This window comes from Gopherus evgoodei, chromosome 6 (assembly GCF_007399415.2).
Source record: "Gopherus evgoodei ecotype Sinaloan lineage chromosome 6, rGopEvg1_v1.p, whole genome shotgun sequence".
NCBI lineage: Eukaryota > Metazoa > Chordata > Testudines > Testudinidae > Gopherus > Gopherus evgoodei.
In genome coordinates, this window is record NC_044327.1 from 114887386 (window position 1) to 114899492 (window position 12107).

The following is a 12107-nucleotide window of genomic DNA, read 5'->3' on the forward strand; positions in this document are numbered from 1 at the left end:
CCACACATTATCAACAGTATGACAAATTGCTGGTTATGCAGTATGTGACTTTTAACATTATAAATACAACAGAGAATGTAATTTCATTGGTTATTAAAATATAGCATTAGAGTAAGAGCAAAAGATTTAATATTTCTTACTTTGGTTCTCCTATTTTGATACCAGGGTGTTGTGTATAAGCATGGGAATGGGTGCTGGGTGCAGATTTAAATGCCATGGGACAGATAGGACACTTGTAGAAGACTTCACAGTGAGAACCTTGAATGTGAGACTTGAGTGCAGCCACATCAGAGTACACAACATTGCAATGTACACAGCTGAAAGAGGAGGGGAAAATAGTCAATATAACATAACACAAAAGTGTACTAGAATATGTGGAATCAAAACTGGGTTTTAGGCAGATGGAGGAGGGAGGGTTATGTATTCAATCTGATACAATCATATGATTTGATTGGTTAAAGTACAAATCACAGAGACAAGGTGGGTGAGGTAATAGCTTTTACTGGACCAACTTCTGTTGGTGAGAAAGACAACTGTTCCAATAAAAGATATTACCTCAGGCACCTTGTCTCTCTAATTTCCTGGGACCGACACGGCTACAATAATACTGGAAAGTATAAGTCACATATTAAGATCCAACAGAAACAAAATGGTTATAGACCTAAAAAAGATAAGAATAATTAATTTGCAAGATCTAACGCTAGAGGACAAGATTTGATAATACCTTTGATAATATGTTAACAACAGTCAAAACGGCCAATGGAATCTATTCCATCTGTTGTTTATAAATAAGAACTTTTTAGACTCATAGGTCCTAGAAAATACATTTTTATCAGGAGTAGGGGATTGTATGAAGAACCATATTGCAATCTAGAAGCTACCAAAAATGAAATACAAAAAGAATAACAACTTTACTATATTTATTCAGGTTTAATTTTAATGAAAATGTTTTCTTAACTGAGTGATTTTTCTCTATACGTAGTCAAATCAATATTTGGACAGAGAAGAGTAAACTTAAATTCAGAGTGATTACACAGGAGCTTTACAATCTTTTCTAAACATCAAGTTGGGATTCTGAAAACCTTTTTCTAAAATATGCCTTTGAAATCTTAGTGTCTGACACCTTCCCACAATTCAATATACAGTAAAGCAAGTAACATAAATTGAATTAATATAAGAACACAGGAATTTCCATACTAGATCAAGCCAGTGGCCCATTTAGTCCAGTATCCTCTCTCCAGTACTAGCTGCTTCAAAGAAGTTCCAAAAATAACCTGTAGTGGACAATTATGGAATAACTTGCTTATAGGGAAAGTTTCTTACTAATCCCAATCTTTTGGAAGTTCGCTTGAAGCATGAAGGTTTGTATCCCTTCCAAACTTTATTTCTATCTACTATAATTATGGAAGTTCTCGTTAGCCAGATAAATGTCCAATCCTTTTGACACCCACTAATCTGCTGGCCTCAATGTTGGCAATGAGTTCCACAGACCAATTATGCATTGCATTTAAAAAAATTCGCTTCCCATTTCATTAACTGTCCCCTTCTTTTTATATTAAGAGAGAAAGGGCAAATTCACTTATTATATATCATTTATTATTTTGCATCTATCATGTTTCTACCTGTTCATATCTTCTCTAAACTAAACAGTTCCTACCTTTTAAATCTCTCTTCTTATGGAAGATTTTCCATGCCTCTAATTATTTTCGTTACCCATCTCTGAACTCCTTCTATGTCTGTTATATCCTTTTAGAGATACGGTGATCTTATGGAAGAGAGATAGCATGATGATATAGGAAACAATATGCCATTTTTCAGATATGGCAAGCCAAAAGAATTAGGAAACTTTTTGAAAAGTGAAAGCACAATTTTTGAGCACTCGTATCTCACAAACACATTGTCTCTGAGATACCTCAAAATTTCTAAAAAAAAAACCCCTCTACTTCAACATAACAGCACATATGTGAAATTTCAGGTGATTTGGCTTAAATCTGTTAAAGATGGGAGGGGCTCAAATGGAACTTGTAAATGAAAACGAACTTCCATCTTAACTACAGACACACACCTCTCCACAACACTAACTTTTAAGTATCATCATCTTTTTACATTTAACTCCATATTAGTTCTACTTCTAATGTGCTAGTGATATCACATTCAAGAGGATTTTTTTTTAAATGAGTTTTTTTCCTTATAAATAAAATAATCCACAAATATAAGCATCCAATGCTGACTATAACCTGCATGTCTGCCTGAATACAGAAGTAGCTCTGCTGAAGATCTGGGTCCCACTCAGTTCCGGGTTCCCCCTCCTGGACTCACTGTTGCAGCAGCTTTTTCTCACCCAGTTTGAGAGAATCCAGCTTGAGTCAAGTGAGCTGAATTTCCTCAATTTAATGAGCTCAATCAACTAGTCTAGATCCCTGGCATCAAACAACTTCCTTAAATTATCAGACAATGTTCAGAAAGGCTGGAGGAAATACATCCTCCCTCAAAAGAAAGTTTGGTGTTGATGAGGAGATTCTGAGGATTCTAATAAGGAAGAAGATGGATTTTTATTTTACGCTCATTGGATGGAGAGGAGAAAAAGAACTTGGATGCAGACTGTGGTGAGGGGTTCAGACAGTTTCTCATAGGGTTTTGAAGAAAAATCCTGGATAATTTAACACCATTGTCCTGATTCATTGTGGAAAGTAGATTTTGACTATAAGGGGGTCTTCTGGCTGCTATGGCCCTATGAGTAGAGGCCAGGTGTCTCTGAGGAAGATGTTGCATCTGAGTCCCACAGGTGAATAGGACTAGGAAGGGAATGGGCTGGGGATGGAAGTAGGGTAACCAGATGAGAGAGAGAAAATATCAGGACACGTTGGTGGGGGGGGGGGGGGGTGGACGGCGCAAGAAAAAAAAATGGTGCGTGCTGCCGGCGGAGCAGCGAGGAAAAAAAAAAAAAGGCGAGTGCTGCCGGCAGAGGAGCAGTGGGTGGGGAAGCTGAATGCTGCCAGCGGAACGATTAGGACGCAGAACAAACACCTAAATATCGAGACATCTGATCACCCTAGATGGAAGAGAGCAGAAACCTCCCCCTTCTTCAGAGCACCCGATTACTCAGGAGAAGGGGAAGGAGAGAGAGAGAATAATCAAAAGAGACTTTGGGGCAGATGAGAGTTGAATCTTTGGCCTGACCTATCCACGTCACCAAAACCAGAAAGATCCTGCCATAACATCTGCCTAGATTCAGAGTAACCTTAACAGAAAACTTCTCAGTCATCCTGCTAACTGAACTGTGTTTCCTTGAGGGGAAGACGTACTATTGGCTGGTGGGATTCTAAATCACACCACTCTGTCTTTAGGTAGCCAGTTAACATTGACTGCAAGGCTATACTGAAGTGCTATGAAGAAGCCTGCTGAAGGAGCTTGGAAAAGGGAGACTCTTCTGAGCTGTTGCCTTGGTGCTGCTCTGAGTTTTGGTGGAATTCTAGGGAGTTTTAAGGCTGCTCAGTGCAAGGCTAGAAGTTTCCTTGATACTCCTCCAATCCTGATCACCCCACTGACAGCTGCTTCCCAGCAGAAAATATGGGGAAACACAACTGAAGACTCTCAACAAACAGCCAAAGTAGCAGACTGTTGCACTCTGTGATGGACAATGTGAACTGGTTTAAAGTATAGTGTAGTGGAAAATCCAGCACTGGGAACCTGGACTTCCCCAACTGAGGAGAAAGAGTGAGAAAAGAGAGGGAGAAAGACTTCAACAAAGTTACCTTCTGTAACTGACAGACAAATGGAATACACCCATCAGTCCTTTAAAGATACTGTCTAGCAGTAAATACAAAAAAGGTTCTGATTATTCTACCAAGACTACCTAAAAGTCAGCTTATGTCTTTTTTTAAAGAAACTAAATTAGTAAAACATGTCTGAATTTATTAGCTTAAAAACTGTATGCCTTAAATATGACCTCTCATGGCTGGATGAAATTAGTAATATTCTGACTGAGTACCATACATAAGCAGATGTCCAAATACATGGCTGACATCAGCAAGAATTTGTATCCCAAAATGTGCAGTACAAATAGTATTTAGCCATGACAACTTTAAAACAATAAAACAGCATCTTGCAAGCAATTTTCACAATAAAGAGAAACTATTTTAGTTTAAGTTTGAAAAACATAGGAAAAAAACATTTATATATGTATGTATATAACAACATATTTTAGTTACACATGTGTAATACTGACCGAAAACCAACTCTTCGTGTGTAATGTAGGCAGTTCTTAGTGACGTGGGTCTGGAAGTGGACCGATCTGCAGATAGCTCCACATTCAGGACACGTATATGGAGATTTATGCTGATGAATTCTCTGGTGTGATGCAAAACTGCACTGGTTAGGAAGCAGCATCTGGCAGATATTGCAAGTCTTCTAAATGATAGACCAAAATAGATAAAACAAATGGTTTGGTACAACTATTTGCTTTCTTCTGTCAAACATAACAGTACATTTAAAAGAAAAAATCTGTGCTATAGTTGTGATATAAACCAACAAGAGCAGACAAATTTAGATGTAGGCCCTAGTCCTGGATCCCTTTGTAAGATAGAGGCCTCTAAATTGGACATTCTGGGCCTGATATAAAGTCCCCTTTACACACCACTCTGGCACTGTGAAGGAGCCTAACGGTCCATGTGAACTATATTTATGCCCTTAACTCAGAGCACCACAGAAAAATCTACTCCACCAAAATAAACTTAAATATGGAGTGTTGTCTTTTCTTTTAGATCTCCTTGCTTATGTTGTTTTTTAATTGTAACATCCAAAGTGTCACTTGATTGTGTGTGGGGGAGGGGAAGGTTAATTCATTTTTTTTCTTTAAGAAGGTGGTTTTAAATATATTTACCCACAAGACCAGAGAATTGTGTATGCATTGTAAATATTGCACATGTAAATAAGAACTACATTTATATAAAGTATTTCTAAAGCTTTTTCTTTGAAAAGGAGTCTCTGTAAGTGCAGTAGCCACTTTCCCAATCTCAAGCAATTATTTTTGGTTTTCAAACTAAAAAAATCAGTAAAATCCTTTAGTACATGCTGATCACTTGTCAAGTCAGAATCATCAGTACTTTCTGTCTGCTTTGTGCCACTCCAGGGATGGAATGCAAATGATGTAAATCAGATGTAAACACAGATTTAAATTGGGTTTACAGCTCCTTTCCATCACTGGAGAGGCACAAAGAGGCTGAAGGGTACCTGTGAATCTGGCCCACATAGGTTTTAGTTACATGTATGGAAAAAAGCATCTCTAAATAGCTAGGCTACAATCCTGGACAGATTTATGCTCAGTGCCTGACTTCAAGCACATGAGCAGTTCCAGTGACTTCAACGGAACTATTCACATGCTTAAAATTAAGTATTAGATGTTAAGTCTTTGCAGAACAGGATCCCTAATTCCTCTTTTTAATACTTTGTTTTTAAATAACATGCTGGTTATAATAAAATAATAAAAAATTAATAATAATAAGTGATTGATCCAAGGCAGAAAGCTATAAGCCTCAAGCTGAAGCCTGAAATTAAACTAAAAACTAAAACAAGCACATCTCTTAGGTCCTACACTGTAAACCAAACTATGATATACATAAATAATGGATATCTAATGTAGAGGGCTTCTGGTACTTTTTGGTGTTTCTATTTTTTCTTCGCTAAAAAAAATTAGAGTAAGGAGGTCATTGTCCATGAGAAAGTACAACTTTTAAAATGTTCAGTTTCTGCTCTGATGGATTTTAGGATCATTTTTCAAAAGTGCCCCATGACTTTCAGTGGGACTTATGCTCTTGAGTGACTTAGGCACTTCTGAAAATAAAATCGAGCCTCCTAAATGATATAGGTGCTTTTGAAAATAAGACTTTTGAAAATTTTATCCGTAATGATGTACGTTTTGCTAAAACACAAAACAAAAAATCCTCTATCAATTAGTCTTACAGACTTATTGAACTGATTAAACAAAATTATAATTATGAAATAATTCAATAGAATGTGTTTATTCTTGCTGTCCCCCTCAAATGGTAGCCATGATATGAAAACGACCATCTCCTCCAATTCTGGACCATTTTCCTTTGAATAATTTTGAATTACTTTAATAGTCCAAAGCTGCTCCTTCACAATATGTTGCAATTATAGTGACAACAGTAGAATCAAAATTGCAGTTGTAAACACAATAGTAGCCCTACCACATTCACAGCCATGAAAAACATATTAGGGTCTTTTGTGTACAGACTTCACAAGGGGAGACCTGAGTTTCTAAACTGGGGTTCCTGACCCAAAAAGGGATTGTGGGGGGTTGCAAGGTTATTTTAGGGGAGTTGTGGTATTTTCATCCTTACTTCTGCACTGCCTTCAGAGCTGGACAGCCAGAGAGTGGCAGTTGTTGGCCAGGTGCCCAACTCTGAAGGCAGTGCCCCGTCAGCAACAGCACAGAAGGTGACAATACCTACCATATCATGCTGCACTGTTGCCTTCAGAGGTGGGTGGCTGGAGAGTGGCAGCTGCTGAACCAGGGCCCAGCTTTGAAGGCAGCAGCACAGAAATAAGGGTGGCAATACCATGCCATGCCATCCTTACTTCTGCCCTGCTGCTGGCGGCAGCTCTGCCTTCAGAGCTGGGCTCCTGGCCAGCAGCTACTGCTCTCTGACCACCCACCTCTGAAGGCAACAGTGCAGCATGGTATGGTATTGCCACCCTTACTTCTGTGTTGTTGCACTGCCTTCAGAGTTGGGCACCCGGCCAACAACTGCCGCTCTCCGGCCACATCCAGCTCTGAAGGCAGCACCACCGCCAGCAGCAGCACAGAAGTAAGCGTAGCAGTAACACAACCCCCTCTACAATAACCTTGCAACCCTCCAATAACTTCTTTTTGGGTCAGGACCCCCTACAATTACAACACTATTAAATTTCAGATTTAAATATCTGAAATCATGAAATTTACAATTTTTAAAATCCTATGACCATATAATTGACCGAAATGGACCCTAAATTTAGTAGGGCCCCAGTTATAAGTAGCTTACATATGGTGCTGACTCATCATCATTGGAAATTGAGTCTATGCACCCATGTAAAGTTAGGGCCTAAACCTGCTCCCATGTAAATCAGAGTTTTGATACTGACTACAAAAGAAGCAAGAACAGGGCCTTAATAGTTACTGTGAACGATAACATTAAGGGGTTTGTTTTTTAAAAGAATATTACTAAATACCATGAGCAAAAGTAATCCCCCAAACAATTTAACAGTTTGAGAATGTTATGCTTATTCTAACATGAAATATACTTTTTATTAATATTATGGTGATTCTCCACCAGGGTCACAGGCATGTTCCAGTAAGGATTGCTTATCTGAGTAGGACTGCAGGATCAGACCCTAAATATATAAGGTGAAATCCTGGCTTCATGGAAGTTTGCCTTTGACTTCAATGATGCCAGTATTTCAGCTATAAAGGGATTCTTTTTTAAAGATACTATTTTGTACAACTCTCTAATTTTAGAAACCTGACAAGAGACAAAGTAAGTTCATTTTTATTCCTTTCATAATGCAAGATCTCGGTCTAAATGCTTTTGAGGACCCATGCAAACCCAGAAAAAAAATTATATAAAGTTTTATTTTAGAGAAGAATATTAACATGAAATATCTTGAACTCTACACTGAATTAGGGAGTTTATTTTTAAGCAGCTCACTTTTAAACTTTACTTTATAATCTTGATAGCCCTATATGTTGGAGCATGGGCTTGTTCCAAGCATGTGCCACAAAATGTCCTCATTTTACACACACACACAAACTTCAAAAAGCCAAATATTTGTTCTCAATTGTCCCAACAAATAATTCCTTAAACACTGAATTATGACTTCCATTACTAATAGAACTAACGTGGGGTTTTAATTTGTGTTAATCACAGGCTTAAGGGCAAAAGCCTGACTAACCATAACTCTATTTAAAATGTTCTTACCACATTTATTGAGCTTCAGTACCACTGCCACAATTTATCTTTTGCCATCTACGTATTAACAAGCAGTAATACAATAGTGGAGAATCTGGAGTATTCTTTGATTACATAAGAAAATGGCAAAACAAAACTTCTTATTCCAATAATAGAAATATATGGATTTTTCATATTCCTTCCAAAGTATCTTTGTTTGCAGCACTACAAAAGAAAACCTGGATGTTACGCCACAGAAAAGCCATACACCATTACCAATCCCACTAAGTATTCCTCAGTTCAGAAGTGACAGCAAGCACTTTGCATAATTAGTCTACAACACTAACACCGCAGAATGTCACAAAACTCCAGCAATACTAGTTGTTAAAGTAGCAAACTGTCTACTTTGACAAGTGTTGAAAATATTTGTAATTGTAGCTGCTTACAAGAAGACACTACCAGGGAATTCTACAAGCCAACACTTCTGCTTAACACTTTATGTTGGGCTTAAGGTGGGCCTGAATGTCCACGTCCATCATTCCAACCCACATAAGAACAAAACATGTTTTTCTCAGTGTGACAAGCATTACGTCTTCATTTAGGATCTAGGAGTAAGGAGGAAGAGGCTTAGGGGAAAATGGTGGTGAAGAGAAATAAAAACCCACAAGACCAGTTAAGTCATATTAAGGGGTATTGGCTACACAGCTTCCATGAGCAATGCAGTATACGTCCAAGCCTATCTTACCTGAACATTTTATTACTTCAAGTTCACTATCTTCAAGTTCACTATATAGCCCACTGGCTCAATCCTGCACCTACATGAGTGGGCCCATTGAGTTCAATGGGACTACTTACATGAATAAAGTTTGGGCTTGTCTACACACTGTGGCAAATAACTCTAACCGAGTGTAATTTGTGAAGCACTCTAATTGCTCCATGTGGGCCCTGCTGGCATGCTCTAAAAAATACCTACTTTGCACTGACACAGTTCTATACTGCCATGTAGATAAGCCCTTATTCATCTACAGTATTAGACACATAGTCCATTTCTGCGGTGGTTTGTTTGGATCTTTCACAAAATAACACAGAAGAGTTCCTATAATATATGGAGAAGGACCTCCATGTTCAAACACTTGGGTGGATAGGGTTTTTTGGATAGTTTTCTCTTTCTGAGAAATATTTTTGAAAAGAAAAAATTATTATCTAGACTAAACCAAAACACAACATTTGTGCTACCTGCTTTGCAAGAGTAGTTAAAAGGACACTGAAGATTGGTAACCTCCAAATAGGAGTTACTGTGCTTTCCATTTGTTTGCAAAATCCAAATAATTCCACGTGTTCTTCCCTCATCCCCCCCAAATCAATTCACCGTTTCTGACCTCTTGTCCACCCCCCAGTGCCCCAGAAAACAAATCAGTGCTAGAAACCCACATTCTTGAGCAACTTTTCAATAATAAGCCAGTACTAGGTACAAGGAAGAACAAAAGTCAATAAAGAAATAATATTTCTCTTTCAAGTTTCTAAAGGGATATTATAATCAGAGAAAAATTCAAAAATTATTAATAAATACCCAGATAATGTCCTTCTGCAACAAACACTATTCCCACAATGCTTACAATGATTGATGACAGAGCACAAAAACATATCTTGTCAGAAAAATGTGATATACTGTCGTTACCTAAAATGGTCATGTTCATTAAAGCTGCTTTCACGTTGGGCATTGCATCTCAGTTGTAATACTACTGAATGTAATAATGCACATATATAAAAAAATAGTCAGAGAGGTTAAAACCATGTCTGACAAAGGAAAAAGACCACAATAAATAGGAAAAATAATTCAGTTTTTTAAAGAGGATTTTGCAAACAACAGAGATTTATAGCATTTAAAATGTATTTATTATCAGTGCCCTTTTAAAAAAAGAGAATTTAAAACTTTCTGCCCTTGCAGTGGCTCACTGAAATGATAGAGGCTGATGTAGCTAAAATGCTTGTTTTTTTCTTTGAAAACAGAATATCACATGGCCAGATACTAAGGCATTGTCAACACTTAAACTTTTAAAGAGGTTTTGTTACCAGTTAGAGACAGCCATGTCGTTCACAAGTTATATGCAATACAGTCTAGTTTGCGTCCCCATAGCAGCTTTCCTGCCTTCACAACTGTATTGAATGTCTGCACCTCTCATTCTGCCTACTCAGGCTTATTCTGGGGAAATCTGGGCAGCTGTCCCATAAGCCTCAGCAGAGGAAAATGTGTCCAAAGGACATGCACGCAGCACAGAATAGCAGCGCATTAGGCAAGAACATCCTCGTTTAGGGACAACTGGGAGGAAACAGCACAAGCCACACCGATTACACAAACATGAATACGTTGTTCTGCCCACCCTGGCAAAACCACCAACAAAAACCCAGCATGATAGAGCAGAATTTTTTTCTCATGCTTTTCTGCTCAACTCTGTTCATTTTATCCTTACCTCATCCTCCCACCCCACCCGCATGCCACTCGTCCTGTCTGATATGTAGCTTCTGAGCGATCTGGGGCAGGGAATGTCTTCTTTGTTACTTGCTTTTACAGTGCCAAGCCCAATGGGGCCTTGATTAGGTGGGGTTCTTAGGCACTACCATAACAGAAATAATAGTAATGGATTAGTTACAAAAAAGCCAACTGTATGCCAGCCTAGGCCTCTGACAGGGTGAGCTGACCAGTTACGGAGTTTTAACTATGTTGCACGTCGACACAAAATATATTTAGAGTCAACCATGCCAATAACTGGTTAAATGCTTGGTTAAAAATTATAGTGGGACCTAAGGGTGAAAATTCACCATTCCATCTTCTTCACCCAAAGCCTGAGTAATCAGACTTTATGCAGGAATCTCTACAGCATTCAAAGGGTGGGAATTCGTACATAGCAAACCAGAGTAAGGCCATGAGATTTCACTACAGGCCCTCTGTAACTATTATCCCAGCTAATAGCTGGAATACCATCTGCTACTGTGTCACATTATCCACGCAATCCTGGATTCAGTGTTTCCACACTCATCTACCTTTATATGATTAGCTACGTGAGGTGATGTGTACAAAGTGTTGCTTCACAGACATCCCAGGAGCACAGTCCCACAATGAGTCTTAAATAATATGGAGGCCCTTGTAGAAGCCATCTGCATCTGTACTATCAGAGGATTTCTTACTAAGTGCAAAAGCTCAGCAAGTCTACCCCTGCCATTGTCCGTAAGATGAAGAATGTTATACCACACTCCTGTCTCTGTCGATCTGAGTGGATTTACTGGCTTTCTATTCACACATAACAGGAAGTTGCAACATGAAAGCCAGCGAAATGCTTTGAAATACAGTAGAATCCTTTTTAATTGGCACACCCCAGGGAAAATCCAAATATGCCAATTAAGCAATGGTCTCAATTATCAGAGGCTTATAGAATACATTGTGCATTGGTTTATTTCACTTTTATTTAATAAGTTTTTATTTAAAGTATGCAATGTACACAACATTTTTTAAATACTATATTAAGATAAATTTGACTCATTTTACCAACCATAAGAGAGAAAGAAAGCAGTAACAAGTAAACAAATGGGCACACAGCTGGAAATATATGCTAGCAAACATCACTTTTCACTCCTATTTTCAGAAGGCCCGCAAAACACAGCAGGCATATCATTTAAATAGAGTTAGTGTGCCATTTATTCATTGCCTAGAATCACTGTAACACCCAAATAAGCGCCTAGCACACTTACGCACTACAAGTAATAAAAATTGAAATCAAATCAAAGACACAATCAACCATAAGACAATCGTTCCCATTAAGTGAGAGTACTGTTAAGGAGGGTGCCAATTAAGTGGATTCCATTGTATATTTAAATTCCAAAGCATAATAAAGGATCACTAGAAATTCTCATTACCAATATCAGTATCTCAGGGCACAGTTCTAAACAACTTTGCTAAATCTTAATTTAAAAAACCTCCAACACCCTTACAGATGTAAACTTTTAAGACCTGGATTGAGTAAAATTTTTCTAACAGTATACTCCAATTCTGAAAACAATGACATTCACTATTTTGTGCTTGCAGTTTTTTTTCCTATTTTTAAAATATTTTTTCAAGTATTTATTACTTCTCTCAAATGAGGTATGAATGTTTAAGTGAAAGCA

General features: G+C 38.0%; 1 protein-coding gene across 6 annotated transcripts in view; it reads right to left on the reverse strand.

The window, feature by feature from the left end:
- ZNF532 (zinc finger protein 532) overlaps positions 1-12107 on the reverse strand; it is a 97139-nt gene that overhangs the window by 33755 nt on the left and 51277 nt on the right. For all 6 annotated transcript variants that reach the window (XM_030567494.1, XM_030567497.1, XM_030567496.1 and 3 more), the window contains 2 exons: positions 4229-4410; positions 141-317 (listed from right to left, as the gene is read on the reverse strand). In XM_030567494.1, the coding sequence (XP_030423354.1) occupies positions 141-317; positions 4229-4410 (359 nt within the window). The remainder of the gene's footprint in view (positions 1-140; positions 318-4228; positions 4411-12107) is intronic.